The sequence below is a fragment of the Symphodus melops genome (assembly GCF_947650265.1).
Source record: "Symphodus melops genome assembly, chromosome: 7".
NCBI classification, from domain to species: Eukaryota; Metazoa; Chordata; class Actinopteri; order Labriformes; family Labridae; genus Symphodus; species Symphodus melops.
Window position 1 is genome coordinate 19,108,120 of NC_136697.1, and position 21,422 is coordinate 19,129,541.

General features: G+C 39.0%; 1 protein-coding gene across 8 annotated transcripts in view; it reads right to left on the bottom strand.

Annotated features, from left to right (window-relative positions):
* The window catches only part of st18 (ST18 C2H2C-type zinc finger transcription factor), a 42,768-nt gene extending 24,046 nt beyond the window's left edge, over window positions 1–18,722 (bottom strand). For 2 of the 8 annotated variants that reach the window (XM_079347861.1, XM_079347860.1), the window contains exons 1-2: window positions 16,817–17,563; window positions 15,632–15,812 (exon numbers count right to left, since the gene is read on the bottom strand). In XM_079347861.1, coding sequence (XP_079203987.1) covers window positions 15,632–15,812; window positions 16,817–16,870 — 235 coding nt within the window. In that variant the 5' untranslated portion in view covers window positions 16,871–17,563. Of the gene's footprint in view, window positions 1–3,213; window positions 4,915–7,467; window positions 11,065–15,631; window positions 15,813–16,816; window positions 17,564–17,872; window positions 17,953–18,638 lie in introns of those variants that run through there. The other 6 variants (XM_079347864.1, XM_079347863.1, XM_079347865.1 and 3 more) reach the window with 6 other exon arrangements.
* Between the last annotated feature and the right edge of the window lie 2,700 nt (window positions 18,723–21,422).

Below are 21,422 nucleotides of genomic sequence, written 5' to 3' on the forward strand. Positions count from 1 at the left end.
ATACACAGTAAAAAATCTTGAAGTCAACTGCGATTTCAGATATAACAGCCTCACAGCTACCCTGACGGCCAAGCAAAGTGTTTGTGCCTTTTGCCAAAGAGTACTTTTATAGAGGAGCGTATTGGCATCTTATCACTTCTCCAAGACAGAGATGCTTCAATAAAAGAACACAGCTCACAGAATTCTTAACAGACAATTAGGAGCCTGGCTAGCCACTATCGCTTCAATGATTTGTTATGATGGCATAACTACAGGGGAAACTTGTTATTGGATGCAGTTAGCAAGAGTCCCATAAAAGAGTCAGATGGTGACACCTTTGCCGAGGTGATTTATGAATCTTGTAATCGCTTTCCAAAGTCATCCCAAAGCCTTCCCTCTAAATTGAGTTCATCTGGAGCCGGACCACACGGAGGCACCAAGTCCAGATTGTTTCTTCTGACATCAAAGAGCCAATTTCTGTTTTTGACCAAATTTCTCGTGCTTTTTAGTTCCCTCATCGTATGAAAGGGGCCTAGATGATATGCTATTTTATTTGTGAATTTCAATCCAATTAAGAACACCAAAATATCGGGACAAATAAAATTAGTATCTTCTTACACAACACTGTGAATCAATAGCATAATAAACAGAGTGGCAGACAATTCAGCCATTGGCAAGCCTCCAGACGGCCGAACCACTCTCATGTTAGTTTGAATCTTTGAATTCTGTCATGAACATGGTTTTTCAAACCTGTCTAATTTAGGGACAGGTGTTTGGGGAAATAGAAGTTCCAGCCCTGGTGTAACAATGAGCAGAGTAATCCTGCTCATTGTTCCTGCCCAAGGAGGCCCTTTCATGGAGGAGGTGGCATGAATGCTACCAGGTGGTCTGCAATTTGGAGAAACGTAGTAACCGCTCCAGCTAATCCCCCCGTCACAAAAGGCAGGTCTCCAGTGCTCCGGGGCTCTCAGGGGCAAAGAGGAAAAGTTTACCTAGAAACACAGCATCTGAAAGGAGTCAGGGACTCGAGCAGTGATTCCTAATCAGATTGCGCTGAAGTGAACAGCTCGCATGGCAGCTGTAGTTTTCCCAGGGTTAATTACCTTTCACTGCTCTCTCTAAATGAGTCAGCTGTTCCTGTCATTAAACAACCCCACTCTATCTGTGCTCCTCTGTCCTCCACACACATGTGCACATGGGCGCGCACGTTCACTCAAACACGTCCTCACCCATTCACTTAGAAAGACGCACCTTTGTTTGCCTTCTGCTTTTTTCTGTACTGGATATCAAGAAGAGACTTTAAAATGTTGATCATTTGAATATTAGAGCCACTTTGATCACTTTACTCATCAGTCAGAGGCCGTTGAAATGGGGGGTTGGTGTCTTTGTATTTATGCTACTGATGTTTATGCAGATAGAAGGCAGTATTCCCCAAACACCTCCCCTACCCTGTTGAAGCAGAATAATACCAATCTGTCAAGGTCTAATTCTAAACAACCCCTTTAGCACTAATTGAGTATATATAGGAAGCAAACATGCTCACATATGCGCACACATGAGCGTACACGGGGTGTACGTAGAGACGCACAATCACACGCACACAGATTCTGAGTCCAGCTCTGATATAGTTGTGCTGTCATCAATTCTGAACAATCTGTCTGCTCACTGAGCTCAGTGGCTTAGGATGTTGGGGGGAGTTTTAAGTGATTTTTGCCACTGTATGGTAAAATCCCTTGGCCACCTGGATTACAAACTCTAGTCCTTTAACTCATGCCAGTATAAATCCGTGTTAACTCGGATTTACCTCTGGCATATGAATTCTCAATCTGCGTAAGCTTTGTTTGGAATGAGTTGAACATAAGTATTTCATGCAGTAAGGATGCCCGATGAGTGAATTCCTTTTTTCTGTTGAAACGCACACTGCGAGATAGTTCAGGGTGAAATCAGTCATCAGGATAACTAGGATCGCCTTAAGCAGCGTTTTTACGACACTCGAGAGGTGAGGCCCGCACGGAAGCTCAACAAACCAGGTGGGAAGTGTGCAAGGCTGCACGAAGAAATCTGCGTAACCATGGCGACAGATATCAACTCCGAGATGTACGCCGTGGTCAAGAGTTTAATCAGATTCCTAACAGCAAGATTCTGATTTGCTTATTGTCAGACAAACATTATTTGCTCAGTTGTTCAAACACGAGCGCTGGTCTGCCACCAAAGCGATCATGATAAAATAAAATATGGCATGAGCAGCCGGGAGGATCTAAATTAAGTATTATCCAATATCCATACAATCTCTCACACTGGTGCGCACACACTTCTGGGCTAGCAGAGTTAAGCCAGACTATTTTGTACTTAAGAGGTTAGCAGAGCTGTTTTGTGAGTTTGATCCATGCTTGCCAAATCAGCAGATGGTCCATGAATATGATTATGTGCATCAATAAAAGGAGTAATCTTTAACAAAATGTAAATTTGACTTAAGTCCAGGGTTTAATATACACGATGGACTTTAACACACTTTTCCAGCCTGACAGTGGAGCATGATAAGCTAATGCACTTACAATTTTAGTATTACAACAATCAGTAACGATGCTCCGATGCTACAACACAGAGATCAGAGAGAAGAGGAGTCCGATGGATGGTAACAGATATCTGCACAGCATTCGAAATGTGTCAAAAATAACCTCTATTCACTTTGAAACTAGTACATAACTGTTCAGCAGCAATCCAAATAAAGTCTGGAGGCTTTAAAAAAAAAAAGATCCTCTCATGCTTTTTTCCCCCTCCTAACAGTTCAGTGATCTTTCAATTAATCTTTGAACAACACTTAATCAACCACTTCTCAAGGGTCAACAACATTAAACTACGTCTCAGACGTAACAAAGAAACCTTTACACTTTAGAGAATAAAAACCCAGTCATAGCTCTGACATACAGTTCCCATAACATAAAGTGAAGATGAGAGAAACGCACGCAAAAAAAGACAAGAAAAGTTTTTGCGGCAATCCAGAAGTTAAGAATGGTCAAAAAAGAAAAGAAAAAAAAAAAAAACCTGGAGGTTCTTCTGAGTCACATAAACCAGCATCACTGTTATTGACCCTTCAATGAATGCACTTATCTGAGCCTGAGGCTTACACAGCACAGCACATCCTCGCACAGACAAACAGCATCACTTGTCTCCTACATCTACACTCACTCATGTTAACATGTCCGACAGGGCAGAACGGCGAGCTCGACTTACCATGCCCCTTTTAGCCTTTGTTTTGCCTCTCATACTGACGTCGGGGAGGAGACGGAGCAGAAGGATATCGAGGTGGGGTACGGGGTACAGTCCAGAGCCTTGCTGCCTGATGAGAGAGTGTGTTTGGTTTGTGTGTGTGAGTGTGAGTGTGAGTGTGTGTGTGCAGGGATACTGTGATATTCACCCGAAACGCTAAGCTTTTCTTTTCTTTTTTCTTTTTTTTTGGTAGCCTTTGTGTCATTCACTTAACAACCAATCTCATTAGCTGCCGGGCTACAATAGGCTGAATTATTTTCTGTGTAAATACACCACGTGGAGATCCTCAAGGTAAGACCTCTGAAGGTCTTTTTAATCACATAAAAGATAGATTCACCCCGGAAAGAAAAAAAAAACACTGATTACAGAAAGGAACGGGCTACTTCTAAGAAAACAATTGAATAAGACAGTAGAGTGATTTCAATTAAGGAATTACATTTATACTCCTCAGGGTCCAAAGAGAAGAGAGAGTAAATGCATTATTATGGGACTGTAATTAATACCACTGGTGATATAGACATGTAGCTGTGACTTGAAAATATACCCTTAGCATATATGTGAGGGTTAATATATGAAGAGTGCCACTGCTCTGCTCTTTTAAATTTTGAGGTAAATCAAAACAATAGGTATTAAAACAGGTTGTTTTTTTAAATAGCATGCTTTTCTTCGTTTTTAGCAAATCTCTACTTGCAGTGCTTAGTGGTGCAGAAACATGAATTTGTGTAAAATGGAACTATTGTGAGCACTTGAAGTCATGACAGCTGTCTATAAGCATCAGGGACATGTCTATTGGCCAACTTGACCCTTGTTAGAAAACAAAACAAATAGAAAAAGAGAATACTGCAGCCTGGGACTGCCGAGCCGGGTCACTGGAGATTTTCCAGACAAACGCCGCACAGGGGAGGGGAGGGGAGGAAGAATAAAAAGGACAGGCTCAGAATCTCATTTTAACAGACCGCACACAATCTGGGCTCCCACAGAACTATCTCTGCCTGACCGCTTTCTATTTATCCCTTATCAGTGTTTACCAACCGCTAGTTTTCTTTCATTCACACTGTGAGGCAGTTCTCTTACTATCAGTCAACAGCTGACACCGTGGAACAGCCTCAAAGGCAAGAGGAAGGGATCAAAACTAAACCAAAGCTGTTTAAACAATACAACAGAGGAAATAAATTCATAAATCCTAATTCTTCCCAACCCACAAGGGTATAAGCAGATCCTTTATAGTTAGGCCAACAAACAAAACCACAGCCAATGAGGTACATTACTATCAAGGTAAATGCTGAAATATATATTTTTTAAAGAAAAGGCGTAAAAAGAAATCCCATGTAATATTAATTGGGAACATTTCATAGTCCTGCCCTGTCAAGCAAAAATAACTATTGACTGATAGAGGTATTTTTAGGTGTTTTTTTTTCCATCTATCTTTCAAAAAAAAAAAAAAAAACCTTTTCAACATTTTTAGATACATTTGCCTTATAGGAGACCTAAGCTACAACGTATAACTGCTTTTATAGAACAAATAATATTTTGTGAATATTTAATGTTGTGATGTTCATTAATGGCTAGTTTCAGAGTGTCTTGATAGGATCAATCCATTACTAAAGAAGCTACCAGAAAAAAAAATCAATTACAATGACAGTCTACGTCTATAGAATGTATAAGCTACTTGATTAATTATATAACACTAAATATTTAATTTACTATAGGCCTAACTCTGATTTATATAATATAATGGATTATATTTTTATAAGTAATATATTATATCTGAAAATATACTAATTATACACTCCCACAAGACCAAGTTTAAACTTAGAGGTTTTCCGTAAGTGACTACTTTAAATACACAGTGTGAGAGAAAAATGTGAATTTAAGGTACATAAATAAACTCTCGCCTTACTATTTTTCTCCATCAGGTCAAACACAAACAGCTCTGTATTTTCTGGAATAGTGTTCAAAAGTTAAGTAATTAATTACATTTATCCTTTGACCAGCTGCTCAACAGCAGATGGATCATTTCTGAGACCTTGTTGATTTAAATCCACATAATTCATTTTCCTGGATTAACTAACTGAAGTTTCAGTCTGGTCCAGAACAGGTAACACAATATTTATCAGACTCACGTGTATGCCAAGCTTTTTTCGTGCGGTTTTGTCGTCGACAACGTGTGCATGCTGCGGCAGCTGACTAATAAATCAGCTAAGCTACCTGAAATTAAAGGCCTGAATAACTTTCTTTTTAATTATTTCTTCACAACACGGACATGTTCCTTTTTCCATTACAGAAGTTCGGGTAGTAGCAACTATGTGGATAAGTTTGAGAGTGCAGTTTGGCTGGGCAGCAGATACCATGGACAGTTCCTGCAGGCGACCACAGGTTACATTTATGTGTTGTGTAGCAACTAACATCCTGCTTTGAAGCCGAGGGTGGGGAGCACACAGGAATAATGACTCCTACTTTTCACTGCTTTCCATCACATCCCTGCTAAAGCCTGGGCTGCTCTTCTAATTAATGGAGAAAAAAAAGGAGACGTGAAACTTTATAACCTTACTCGCAGGTTCTGTCTTATACCTTATTGTGAAATACCTTGAGAAGGTTCATACTAATATGACTCTGTTTCATAACACTGTGTTATCTAATGTCGTTTGTTGCTCTTTTTTCTTGTTTGTTGAGAGATGCGAGCTGTTTGAAACAAGCAGATGGGAGTTTTGATTTGAATAGTGGCTACCAGGCAGAATTACAACCAGCATTTAAATGAATTTCACCCCTGAAGATTCTCCCAATTTTTCTACTAAAATTCTCTAAACCTAAAACAAAAAAATAAGTTAACACAGCGCTTACAGAGTACATTGTCTCTTAAAGACAAGGGAATAGACATGAGTGACAGACAGAGCAGATGTTGGCAGTTATCATGAATATGTTTGACTCTAGGCAATATAATTCATTTTCAGTTGTTCAAGGGAACAAAAGGCAAAATCTAAAAAAAAATGACTTTACATTTTTTTTTTTTTTTAAATCAAGAGAACGCCCGAACGCTGCTCATGTGCAAAGAAAAAAAAATCCCACTTTGGTTTAACAGTGATCAACTCAAAGTTGGGTAATGGAGTAGAATCTCAGCCGTAACTTACTAGTCAATGATGAACTTTTCTAAGCAGCATCCGTCCTCCTGAATCAATAGTTGCTCTGGAGACCTTGGAGTGCTTTGACCCCTCTGCGTTTGTTCAACGCTTACACTTAGCCGCATTTAAAACAAAAGTTCACTTGGACACTGTTACGATCAAACTACTTTAAGGATTAACATTTCGCTTTTTTCAACTTTGCCACATAGTAGCAACATTTCCAACACTAACAATTCTGATCAGAATGTAATGCTTTATCCCAGCTGAATTAAAACTTATTTAAATATCTTCCATAAACACAAATAGAAGATTTCAAAAATAATAATAATTTAACAAGCATGTTATATTTGACTCCAGTGATTTGTTTTCAAACTTTAGAAGATGTACAACATGAATCACAGGAGAAAAAAAAAAAACAGTACAGGATGCAATAAAATACTTCAGTGACTGTTCAAATATGTTATTGGAACACAGAGTCAATGTTTAAGTGCATTAGGCTCAGTGGTCTTGTATGTACAGCTGTCACTGTCAAAGCCACAGGCAACCTGACAATGCTTTGTCTCTACACACAATACCAACATGTGCTCCTCTAAGACAAGCTTAAACTCCACACAAATGCTGTGAATTTAATCTCGATAGACAGTATCTCATGCTATCTGCATGATCAAAAATAGGTCATGCATCTCAAAAAACAGTTTGAGCCATTTAATCTCCTCTCAAACTGTCTGTAACCTAGACTGAAGCTGCGCTCACTTTCCAGCAAAGATTTTAAGAATACTGATTTGTAACCACCAAACAATGCTCATCACCGCTGCGATATTTTCTAAATACTCGCTGACACAGCTCAGGATGATTGCCAGTATAGTGCTATTTCACGTAATATTGTAAAATCCACAAACACAAGCTTAGCTGCTCAGTAAATCGCAGAGTAAATCTGAATAAGTTTCTAACACTTCTCAATTTCAGCTCCTCTTTTACGTTTTCCTGACAGCACAAAAGCTGAAGGACTTGTCCTTCACAAACACCATACAGAGTATCGGTGTTGATAAACGCTGACCAAACTGACATTATAATAAATAAAAAGAACTTTGACACCAACCTAGTGCTGTGATCCAAAAAGTTTGATTTTCTCCCAGTCTCTTGATAGCTGAGCTGGTGCTGTGGCTTTGAAAGGTAGTCCCCAGGAATATGACATACTGTGCCTTTGACAGCCTCGAGATAAGCACCTGCGTTCGGGTCCCTTTTTACGTCACACCTCCCCATTCACAGCCCTTCAACATGATGCACATTTGCACATCAACAGCCACCAACCCCCCTCCTCCTCTCTCTACTCCCACATCCGCAAAACACACAAACAGGCACACAAGAAGGCAGATGCGCGCACTAGCCTCTACTCCTGCGCGTGTATGCTCGCACAGACACACACACACACAGACACACACGCAACACGCGCACAGATTTGTGTGCGCTTAGTGAAGATACATCATACATGCAGAGAGAAAAAAAAAAAAAAAAAAAACACTCACAGGTGATTTTTCCTTTTTTTCATACTCCTTGATCCAGCCTTCTTCATATATTGATCCTTATTTTCCGTCTTTAAAAAAAAAAAAAAAAAAAAAAGAGAAAAAAAACTTTCACTTGCTTTGTCATAAGACCGGGGCATATGCCCTCCCAAGCTCCTCATACATCACTCATCATGCAAATGAGAGGGAATGTCACTCCTCAGCAGCAGATGGCCAGGGATGATAACAATGGCTCAACAGACCAGTTTCAATGTCTGCGACTTTATCGCTACGGCAACAACAAAAATAGATGATATGAAATCCTTGTCTGTTAATTTGATTTCCCCCCTTTTTTTTAATGTCTGTACCTGTCAGCCTGTTTCATTTCTCCTGGCCCATTTGAATGTAAAAGCTTTGTCCGAGCTTTTTCCTGTCACAAGAAGTCTGGCTATCAGTAAAAGGCAGAGACCTGGAAATGATTTTTGGTGACTACGGAAGGCTGCTGCCTAGCAGTTATTCAAGTAATTAGGTGTAATTCCTCCCTGTAGGCCATGTTAGCCTCCTGAGTTAGCTCATGCGTTAGACAGGCCTGGATAGAGACAGAGAAGAAGAAAAAAAAAAAAAAGAAGAAGAGAGGGGCCCCGAGAAAATCACAAATGCAGTTTTTCTAAACACCCCCCCTAGCTAAAGTGATGTCACCCTGCATCCTGCTGACTCCTGTTCATACAAGCCCCCATAGCAGAGAGTAAACAGTGCAAGCGTTTAGCAAACAGGGCCAGATTACAATGACAAAGGCAACCACACTTCTGGGTGGAGCCTGGGGCGAGGGGGGCAAAAGGGAAAAAAAGAGGTGGGGGGCAGGGATGGTGTGCTTCAGGATTTAAAATAAGTGATACCCATGAGGGAGCCCCCCTCCCCTTTAAGATCTGAGCGTACCCCTTTTCCCCCAGCTGATGGTAGGGGCCACCCAAACATGCTTATCTGTCGGCAATGTCCCCGCTGCTCCCCTGGGACAGACGTGTGAACACAATATGTAATAATAATGTATTTTCAGCTCTTTTTTCTGTGATTTGTGCATTTGGTTATGCAAGGCCGGGGACTTGAGGATGGAGAATATCATTACTTAAGGTTTGGCAGTTGATCATCACCTTGTTTAATGCCTCATTTGAAAGTCTAATTTCTAACTGTCTTCAAGAGCCAATTCATGGTACACTGTGAAAGAGACATACAAAGAAGAGCAGGCCGGCGCTGCTTTGCCCTCTTTTCTCTGTTTGTGCCTGATAATCATACAAACATATGAAAGTAAAGAGCCGTCTATCTAAGCATCTTATCAAATAACATGTTTCTTTGTTAGCTGATGTGGACAATCTCGCTGTGAGGACACAGGAAGCTTGTTCTAAGGATGATTATTTCATGTCATGAGCCAGACAACAGTTCTTTTGGAAGGAAACACAAAAAAAGAATCAACTCATGTAAAGCAATCTTTACACAATTTTAAGAGAGCAACATATTGAGGAATACACTACATGCCTTTTACAAAATGGAACATTTTCTTTTGGCCCTAACATCTGTTCAAATTAGTGACAAAAAAAAACAGAAAGAGAGAGAGAGAGAGAGAGAGAGAGAGAGAGAGAGAGAGAGAGAGAGAGAGAGAGACCTCATTCAGAGCAACATAAACTACTGTTTTGTCAAGCTATTTCATCAACTGAAAATGTGGGCATAACTGGAGAGAGCTGATGGAGAAATGAAAGAGGAGTGGGTTGGACAAAATTACATGTCAAACAAGGGTTCACATTTAAAAAGTCCTGCTCATATTTGTAGAAAGTGTTTGATTGCATTTAGAAGGGTATTACAATGGGTCACATCTGTGTCTAAAAGCTTTTTGCATTCTGCTGCAAATTATGTAAGCAAAGTGAAGGGTCGCAGCACCCTGTTGTTTTGAGCACTATACCTTACTCCTGTAAACCTACACAAATATGTTTAACTGAATTCTTCTAATGCAGCGCAGGATCATAATGTCAGCAGTATAACTTCAACAAACCCCCTCACTCAACACCCCGCCCCGTAATTTCAACAAAGCACGGCGACTAATTTCGCATGGCAGCCCGTACAGCCAAACAACAATGCATATTCACAACGTGCCATTGAATATGATAGACGTGTACAAATCTATATTAAACTGTGGTTATAATGCTTTAAGCTTGGTCTAAAATGACACAAACGCTTCTTCTTGGTGGTTCTGAACCCTCATTGTGCAACCACTTGATGCCGCTTGTTCATCACAGAAAGTCACATAAAAGGACTGAATTAAAATAAAATAAGAAACATTTGCATATGCAAATACAAGGAACCACACATAAGTGCATGTTGTTGATATGGCTCCAGGATGTAGAACTATCTTTATGTTAATGTCAACAGACAGGGAATATTCTTTTGAAAATACAGTACATTTTTCATGGGGATCATTATCTACACTGCATGTCACTGTGTCTCAGTTAAAAGAAATGATTAGATTACTTCCCAGCAATCCCCTTTGGGGCGATTTGTGTGTGACCGTGGGCAACCTTACAATATGTATATTCAGTGTCCTTTGAAGACACTTCAATAACATCTCAAATGTTTTATGGACAAATATAGGAGCTTTTCTTTCTCTGCCTTGAACTGATGCCTTTGGAAGTGAGGCTCCGTTATATTGGAGTTCCTTCTCCAAACTCACAAAGTGCTCCTCTGAGAGGGTAACACATACTCACGTTGAACATAAAAGATAAAATTAGAATTTTGATAAGGATACGGATTGACTTGATGTGACAGGTGGCCAAACATGGACTGTTGTGTAGAAATCCAAATGAAGGGTTGTATTTTAAATGCATTTGGAGAGGCTATAGTTGATTCCTAAAATGTAAACTACTCTGAAAGCCAGTGACTAACATGCTTCTATTTCCTCTTTACTTATATAAGCGTAGGTATGAATTACAAACCTTATCAGCTACAATGAGAACTTTCAGTCACTTCTTCTTCCCTGCATTTTCGCTAAATTAGAGCATATAATTGAGACACACAGGCCAAAACTCCAGTTAGACATTGGTAGTGTAAAAGTCAAAATGATGCTATTTGTGGCCTTCATGCGAATTAAAGGCTACTAACAGTGACTTCGTCCTGACTGAGAAAGGATAGAGATTAAAATGGTTGTATTTTTTAGACATTATTTGCATAAACGATCTACCTTATTATTAACACTAATGAAAATAATCAGTCACTGTTAGTCACTACTTCGTTTTTGTACTCCCTGGCTCAGAATAAAAGCATATGATTGAGGCTATGTTGCTAAAGATTTAGTATTACCTGATGTGACAACTGACCAAACACTGATTTTTCAGGAATACAAATATCTCCTGTAATTTGTAAATCTGCTTCGATCAGGCAAAAAAAAGGTTCAAATGGTTCAGATATTCTTTATATTGTTACTTTTTTTTTACCTGCTACATTTTATTATTGTCTTATATGCTGCTGGGAACCTAAATTTCCCTGAGGGAGTCATCCCAAAAGGATCAATAAAGTTCAGTCTAAGTCTAAGATATTTGTGGTTATACCAAGTGTTTAAATCATCAATTCAATCAATAACAACTATAAAGGCATCTGTCATTAATGGTCACTGCTGGTTTCTTGCATTTACTGCCATCAAATGACAGTATCTGATACCTCACATCTAAGAAATCAATGCCTGACTGGTCACTCAATGTGTGCCTTTTGTAGTTCAGAGGCCGTGGACCCATTGTGTTGTGTCATTGAGAGGTTAGGTCCAGATCTGGGCGTCTCTGGGGGTCCCTGCCCATCTTTTCCACTCAGGCAGGCAGACAATGAAGCAGACACGCCTATAAGTGGCCAGATAGGAGCTTGGATGTTCAGCCAAAAAGCAAGCATCTAAACAATGGTAACAGGTGTGTATAATGCGCGCTTTGATAATGACCTTGGTGGCCGTAATAGTATGTCTAGACACAGATAACAGGAGGCATTTCAGTCTGGTCTCAAAAGTCCTGAGGGTGCTCATATGCAACATCTTAAGAAGATTGGTGGATTCGGGTTATTAATACTAAAAGAACAAAAAAAATCACTTTGATACTGAAAACACAAGACTCCTCAGAAAAGTTAAGCCTGCCACTCAACAGACTTTTTTTTTTTGTCTTTTGAAAATATTTGTAGGGTAGTTTGCATAATAAGCTAAAATCATCTTGAGTATTCAGAGATATGCACTTGAATAAATAGGAAGAAAAAAAAAAACTCCATTAATGTGGATGGCTTGCAATTTTTGATTGCGCCAGATACAGGAAGCTTGCTGACATGAACTAAAATGCAAATGCCCTTCGAGCAAAACAAAGAAATTGATTATGAAGTAAGTTTCTTCAGCACAAGTAGCTGGCTTTGAGTGATTAATGGGGGTGGGTCATTGATTTCCTTTTGTTTAGATCTTGGTTAACTTTGTTGAGACACAATTATAATTTGTTTCCAAACAATAAATCCAATCTAGCTCTGGCAAATTAAATTTCCCTATTGCCTCTTCTGCGTCATTTTAGATTTGAAATGGATTGCTTTCAAAAGGGATTGCATGTAAATGTCTGTTTTTGTGTTTATATTGGGTGTACTTCTGATTAGATATTGTTTTGTCTCTGTTAAATAGAAGGTGAACACCTATTCTTCTCTTTACAGACTTGACCAGTCAGCCACAGTGCAAACATTTTGACATTTTGTCTTCCACATCTCACACCAACAATAGCGTGTCACACATCAGCCTTTCTGATTAAACATCTATCTGTAATTTAAAAACACAGTCGACATGATTTCTGAAGCACTACTTGTTGTGTATTTGTTGAATGCGCACATATTGTTTATCTGTATAAGCCGTGCTAAAGGTTGCAGAAACGTGCTGAAGTTATCAGGGCACAATGTATTTTATTTTTCTCTACATTTGCAAGTCAAATAGCAGTGTTACAGACGACTTTATTGAGAGGCTTTTGCCATATTCTTCAGCTTTACAACTTTGAAAACTTCCCCAGATCCAGACATTTATACTTCCTGATTTCTCGCATCATCTCTCCAAGATAGTGATAATACGATTTCTGTGTTTTTCGCTGTTGAGAAACAAACTGGATTATGAACAGATCACTACATAAACAGCTTTCTAAAAGGAGGCAGCTATTTTAAAAAAGGCTGAAGAAATGCAAAGAGGGATTTAAATTTTAATTTGAATTTATTCCAGCAAGTGAAAGGTTCTTTTGAGAGGGGATTTCAGCAAAGATGATGGTATTTAAAAGTGATAAACAAGCATCTAAACCTCCAGTGGAAAACAGTCATTTTGCTTCTTTCTAGTGTAGGGGAGGAATTGGACTTGCTATGGTCACATCCAAAAAATAAGAATAAGTAATAGTAGTAATTAAAATGTAAATATGCAAGATCCGTGGAGATATTTCAAAAGATTTCTGTCATAAATTGTGTAATTAACATTTTGTCTTGACATACCTTGTGACTTTGGATGTATAGCTATATGTCCTCAGGTGCAAATTCATGTTCACTGTGTACTTGGCATAGCGTACTTTATACTGTACATGGTTGCTTAAAAACATCTTTCACACTTATCACTTGCAATTTAAATCCTGCGCCTCAACACTGGAGAGGAACATCAGGCTAAGTTCAAAATTAAATGCCGAACAAATTAGGACTTGTGTTAATTAAGGAATGTTGTTGCGCAGTTTTAAGCAGAATCTGGAAAAAAAATCTAGTGGGTTTTTTTTGGGGGGGGGGGATGAGTGAATCACTCTGGGCAGTCACATGTCACATAAGGATGACTAACCAGGGCTGTCATCTATTATATTCACAATTTATGGATTATAATGATGTGACTGGATTTCAAATGTGTCTATTCTCTGCTGGATGACCACTAAACTTAAGCATAGAAACCTATGCCACACAAGAAAGACAAAGAGTTACATCATTTTGTTGAACAGTTAATCCGATCATGGACAGTGTTTGTGCATTTGCTATCTTCGGAAAATGCCAGCAAAGGCGCTAAGTAAACCTATTTTACAAGACTCCCTCACAAGGATACAGTGCCAGTATCGGGATAAAATTTCACACAGCGGCATGGCTCAGTCACATAACCTAAGCAGGCTTAGGAAACTGGAACACTACAAAGTATTGCACTTCCTTCCTGTATGATGTCTGTTGCAGCATACAAAATGCTCGGATGACTGATGTGAGTTTTAGCATGAAAGCCAGAGTGAACTAATGGCTGAATAGCATGTAGATACTGTTGTTAATGCTCTGAGTTGTTTAAAATGGTAGATTATGGAAGTGTGCACCTGGCATTCTGCGGGCTAGCCTGGCAACACTCCTCCCTTATAATTATAATGAACACACAGTAATTCAGGGTTGAGGCTGAAATACGAATGATGTCCTCTGAGACAGCTTGTTTTAATGGCTATGCAGAAGAGTTCCTAGAAGTGCAGATGGCAGATGCAATGCCTTTATGCTATTTACAGATTGTACTCTACAAGGTATAGAAAGACCCATTGCGTGAGGCCATATTGCTCTTCTCTGTGCTACTGGATTAGACATGAGGCTGCCACATGAACCACTAATGAGAGCTTAAGATATACATTTTGAGTGTTTTGACTGCAATTTTAATGGAATATTACACTAACAAGAAGGTGACCTGATAAATACTGCATGGCCTGTCTGTTTCATCTAAATACCCCACTGTTCTTACTTTGTCCACATAGGGGTGCATTTGTTCAGATCTCAGGATCTCGTGCAGTCTTTCATTAAAAAGTCAGAAGCCTGACTTCTTTGTTTATATTGTATGGTAGTCCGCATCTAAAATTGTGTGAAACATAAAAGGCAGCAAATTTGATTAGAGTCAGAAAATACATATTACAAAAAATAATATGGAGCATAGATTTGAAGTCATACGTCCTTTTTGATAGAAGGTTTTGCCTTGTCACTTACCATTCCCTACATAACAATCCGGACAGGCTGCTCGAAATATTCATTGTCAATTTCAATGTCAATGCAGATGCTTAAACTGCACAAAAAGCCTCAAATTATAACCCTAACCCTTCTCATTTTCAGGATAGAAAAAGACAGATTTGCACAGAAAATATTCCACTGACATAAAACCTTTACATACATACAGCCTATGCCATCCCTGGCACAGCCCCAACCCCATATTAAAGAGAATTTTGCCTTTGAATCAGCTCACCGCTGTGATACAGTAGCAGGTATCGCAACAACAAAAGTGTTAACTCCAAGAAAAAGTTTTGCCGCATTAAAGTCACATAGGAGCCACATTAGCATGTGAAAAGAATAAACAGAGGCATTCTCAGTTACACACTCCACCTGGCTGCTAACCAACGTCCTTGTCAGAAGTCCACCCACCGCACTGGCTAACACTGAAAGACCTCCTGGGGACCGCAGTGACCATTCACTCGCTTCTCTCTTTTTCCCATGCACCTGTGACTGTTTTTGTGTTTGCTATTTTTTGCTTTGTCTTTTTCTGGCAACACTATATCATCGGAGACACACTTTCCCTCAAAAGGAATTCTCCTGCCCAACAATGTGGTTTGTTTGTTCACCGGATATGGCAGGCCACAGAGTCAGACGTAAAAGAAAGAAAAAAAAGTCACCACAGTAATAATTAACATTGCCACAAGAAAAATAAGCCAAGACACAGAGCCGTATGAATGTAATCGAAATAAGGAAATATGTTACTTTTACCAACTGGTTTCTTGCCGAGTTGGGGGGCTTCACAGGTGCAGTTGGAAAGGCTCTCCTCCTTACTCTCCTCGGACGGCTCATCCGGCTTCTCCATGGTCCTGGACCTTAGAGAGCTGCTTTTCCATTTTCCAAAGGACTTTGCCACAATCGCTTTGTCCGCTCCTTTCATTGTTTTCTGTAAAACACATTTACAGCATGACTTCCCAGGTTTATCCCTCTTGTGAGCCATCTGCCCCCTTTTTTGGCTCTCAATAAACCTGGGCTCATCTTTCCCAAACCCAAAGTAAGGGAGAATTAGGGCATTGTGTGCATATGCATTCTCTTAAGCATTCCAGAAAATTTCCTGATTGCCCTGGCATCTTTTTTAGAGAGCGTTTGGACATTGTTTTTCTCCTGACATTTTGCAATCCTGTCTGGAGAGTGCTGCTGATTGAAACAGTATAAAACAATACTTTGCGAAGTACCCACACAGTAAACAGTGGAGGAGAACGGAAAAAAACAAACATGTTTTCACATTTAATCCAACTTAAAGGAAATAAAAATAGCACATTATGCCCTAATTGAGTGCTGTACAGTCCGCAAATACTATTACAAGGCCGATCAGGATTAGCAGTGGAACATACCTAGTTATCTATTTCTGAGTGCCAAGACTGCTAGCAGTGGGCAACTAAATTTCAAAAGCTGGCAAATCCAGTTGTCTCCTAAATACAGAAAGTACTTAAATCCAGAGCTAACAGAAGAAAAAGACGGATAAAGGGTGCTCTGCATATCACCGAAAAGCTTGTGCACTTTTCAGAATCACTGGCTAGGTTAAACAAATATGCTAAGTAGAGATCAAAACAATCCTTTGATCTGCAGCCTAGTTTCCAGAGGAATGGCTTGGCTGTTGTTGTAAATAACTTGTATAAATCTATATACCATTTGCCTTCAGGTAATATCAAAAGTGCCAGGGATTCACAGGCAAATACCTTGTGGTTAGGAAATAGATCAGATAAAAGCATATAAATATTTTAGCAATACTGCACTCTGTAATTTTGTGTATTACAGCTGAGTTTTTTTACCCCATCCGAGCCTTTTACTGCTTTACTTCAACAGTACACACATGAATGAGTAGTTTTGAATATCAAAAATACATTCTAACCCTTTCTATTTTGTAGTCGGGTAAAAAACAATTCCTACCTCCAGCATGCCATTCAGGTCACACACTGTGTAAAACATTGTGCTAAACTTCATACAAAAGAGGCTTGAAGAATCAGAATGCAGAAGCTATGCAACTTGCTGACTAACTTTGCCCTCTGTTTTGATCGAGCACACAAAGAAAAACGCTGTCCATTCAAAACAGACAGCATAACTCTTTTCAGAGAGAGGGGACCGTGAACAAACGAGGCCATGTCCTGAGCTGCGGTCAGTTTCCCGTCAGGACTGCACAGTGCACGGTGAGGGCCGCAGTGACTGGGACCGGCTGACACCACACTCAAGGCCTACAAAACTACTTTTGTGCACACTATCTTCCTCTAGAGCTTCCCCCATTTCTACCCAAATTAGACAAGTGTACTTTCTGGTTTGAAGCTTGTTTTTGCTTCAGCACATTTGGTCCTGCTTATACAGGGTGGCAACTTGACAAACTTTCAGCAAACTAAATCATAACAAAGTAATCACACTCTTGAAACAGTCCTATTTCTTTATCATCACTGTATCATGAGCATTGTTGCTTGTCTTGTGAGTTTTTGACTCAACATTTAACTTGTTTTCTCGGAAGTCATTACACAATTAAAGACAAATACATGGCTTTGGCTACAAAAACTGACTCTTATTAGCTTTCTTCCTTTCTAGCGCTTGCTGACTCATCTTACTTTAACTAAACTAAGGCAGGTCAACTGTTTTAACCAAAGGTCACCAATTTGTTAAACAAAACGTTACAGAAAGACTAATAGAGGCTAAACAATAAAATCTTTAAGAATAAAAAGCAGCATGACTTCTGCAAAAAACTAGCTACAATTGCACAATGTACTTTGTTAAATGGCCTATTGATCTACAGTTTTATTTTTTATACAATTTATTATGGATAACACCATGAAGGACAGGCTAAACATATGTACAAAGCTAACCTAGCTTTCAGAGCAAATATAGATATTAGCTAAATAAGCTATTCTTAAAAAGTTGTATTGACTACATTTTCCCCCCACTTTTTTTTTCTTCATGTATTTCATCAACAATGTCATCTTGTTAAAATACCGCACACAGCCAGGTCTTTACTTAATCTTACTCACTTCAACTGTGAAGACAATGCTAGCTAACATAGCAATATATTAGCTAGCACTGTCTTCACATTTTATGAGTTAAAAGATAGAAATACTTTTCCTGTTATGTTTATCAGAAGTTGTTCAAGCACAAACTGAGCTACATGTGTGAAGATTGATAATATTATTACAGTTTTGAAATGCTGATGCATGATGGTGATTTAAAAAAATAAAATAAATGAACAAGTGAAATGAAGTTGCCAGCTATGCTTAGCTGTAGCATTCCTTAAAACTTCATGTCCTACTTTTTGCACCCTGGACTTGAAATAATTAACAAATAATTGTTTTTGTTTTTTTATAAAAATAAAAGCCTGACTTTTTTCAGAACCATAAAAAGGAGACTACAACGATTGTTAAAAGTTAAGAATTTCAATTAATTACTGATATCCCATTAAACAAGAATGCAACAAAATGATAGAGATAAAAACACATTTAAGGGTTAAGTTAACATGTTATCTTTTAACCATTTTGTAGAGATTTGAGAGATTAACAGGTGAAATCCAAACTGCTGAGAATAAGTTAAAGAAATTTGCAAAGTAGGCTGTTCTGGGTCTTTAAAAATAAGATACTGTATAATTTCATTAATACAAACACTATCAAGTGCTAAAAACTCATCTTAGGTGTTTAAAGGATATCATTGGAGCTTTTTCCAGCGTCTTTAGAGTCCTGGAAAAGCATTTTTGAGAGAGAACAGAATGTACCATATTCTTGACCCGTCTGCCTCAGATGCTTGCTGTATATGGAACTGAATACTGGACGTGAATTGTATCATTCTCTGTGTCAACTTGTTAGATGGCAGTTGCTGTAGTGGAGTGGTGAGAGCGGCACATATGCATTATAGGAGAAAATTGTGAAATGACAGATTCCGGGTGTGATACTGAGGGAATGACTAACTAATAGGAGGGGTGCTCCAGGCTGTTAGCTTTGAAAAGCAGTTTGCACATTACTTTATCTTGTCAATCAGATTCCTGGAATGGAAGAGGTGACTGATAACTTGAATTAATTATTTTCTTATTGCATGCATGTGTTAATTCATGTTAATTTATGTCCCTTACAGGCCCAAGCCAGAATATCCAGAGTAAAGCGCCACCTCTGGCACCCAGATCACCACACCACTCTCTTTGCATATATTTATATCAAATGAAAGACTTTTTTTTTTTTAATCCTGTTGGAACAAGGACTGACTGCCAAATTTGATTTTTAAATGTACTTTTAAGCTGTTCATGGTTTACGTTCGCTTTTTTTCTTAACAACTGAACAGCATGGAGCAGTATTCACAGCTATGATGGGATTTGAAAGTTACAGATTATTCTTTATAAGTAAATCCTCCCCTTAAAAACACACCCAGTTTCTTAAAAAAAAACAAAAAACCACAGTAAAATATTGTGACACAAGGTCAAGGCATAGCTTTTAAATTCTCATATCATGTGTCTGCTTTTTTCATGTTTTTGTTCATCATCCAAAAGCAGGGTTTGCATTCAGAGATACAGCTTTTGTTAATCTGTTTGTATCAAAATCAGGAGCAGCAGCAATTGTGTAGAATGCACAGAGCATACTTTAAACAATTGCATTTCTGTAAACATCTTTAAACATTTTGACAAATTTAACTTCCCCTGAACACAGAGGATAAGAGGAAAAACATTTCTCTGATGAGAACAGAAACAGCAAGAAGTTCTAACAAGGAAAAGCCTGCCAGGTGGCGAACTGGCTGCACCAACAGAACGCACAATCTGTCTGCTTCTCCTTCCAAACCATTGACAGCTGCCATCACCAGCCTTGCACACTCGCACTCAGTGGCTCCTCAGCTCCCTGCCCATCCCTCTTTAGTGTTTCCTGCTAACCTCAGAGACAGGGTCACCTGGCCCCCTAGTTCCCCGTCTGTGGGGCCCTGCTGGCCCCCTGGAGACCTGCCTGCATGGGGATGCATGGCTAACAGAGGTCTAGCAAATCCTCTTTAATATGCAAACCAAGGGTCTATTCCTTTGACCTGAGACCATAGCTTTTCTAACAGTGAAATCCAAAAAAAATCAAGTGATGTAGCACAAGGAGATTTGATGAGCAGTTTTTGATCTGCTGGTTATTTGATACTGAATATTATCAGAAACAGACAGTAGCATATTCAGGGATTTTCTTCAAACACATTTTGTCAGTTTAATTAAAGTAATGTGAAGCACGAGTGAATCAGGTTATGCTCTCTTCAGCCTATCTGGAAAAAAATATAATCCAAAGTTGAAACATTTTTGTAAATTTGGAACAACATTTCTCCTCTGAGTAAAACCTAAGCACACAGATGCACAGAGGCTAAACTGAAAGAGTGTTCCACAAAGCTAGCATTGCAACTGGGCTAAAAATAAAACCTGGCAAAGTTATTCTGATCCCTTATTGGTCCCATAGTTTGATTTCACATTTAGCATTTGCATTCCCCTCCGCATAAACATTTCATTCTTCCCCTCCTGCAGTACAATGAGACTTGAGTGACTTTGGCAGCAGATTTTGGATCGGTGCTCCTGAATCCACCAGTGTATGTTATCAGCAGGTAAACAAGCTTTCGAACAAAGCCATAATGGAACTGCAAGCGGCATAAAGAGGCTCATCTCAAAAGCTATACAACCCATCAAAGCTGGTGTCATTTCCTCAATACTGCACTGCAGCTGGAAAATGCATGGCTGTTAGTTACAGTTTAAATCGCCCGTCTATTTTCAGACACTTCAGAACTATTTGTATTGATTATTTACTTGTCTGTAAGCAGCCAGATTACCAAAATAAGACAACAGATTTTAATGTTTACTGGATTCTTCTCAGCTTTGTCTTGTGGTAGGAAATCAAAAACTGTGTCATGCACTAAATTAATGGGATTTGCACTATAGGGTGTTTGAATAATTATTTTCTCCTGCAAATGAAATAGTTCTGTCTATATTTGGAAGGATTACTGACGGCATTGACCTTAATGTGAAAATAATTTGCCCTTTAAATACGGAGTTAAGTGATATCCTACACTTTCTGCTTGGCAGATGCAATCTTGTTAACCACACGCCTGGATGCTTGTCACCAAACTTTCCACATATTTGCCTTTTGGGAAGAGCTCAGATGCACAAGTAAACCTACGCACTCTCCTCCCAGAGAGTGGAGAAGCCTCAAAGCTTTCCTTTCATATGCTGCATTATCTCTATGGCGGTAATTATCCATAAAACTATGCCATCAGATCGTGATGATTTCCAATATGAACCCAATAAATGTGTTTAAATTTTGAATTATCATATTTATGTGGATATGTGTTACTAATAGTGATTATGTTCGTCATGTGGGTAGAAAATCAAGCATCCTTATATTGCGCATCCTCACATATTTCTCAGACATTTCATCACTCATTTAATCTGCCCCTGTCTAAGATTTTCTACTGAACCTGTACTCAAGGCAGAGAGAGGACAATGCAGGATGAGATTATGAAGCATGTCTGTTAAAGCATGTCTGTTTGATCATCATTC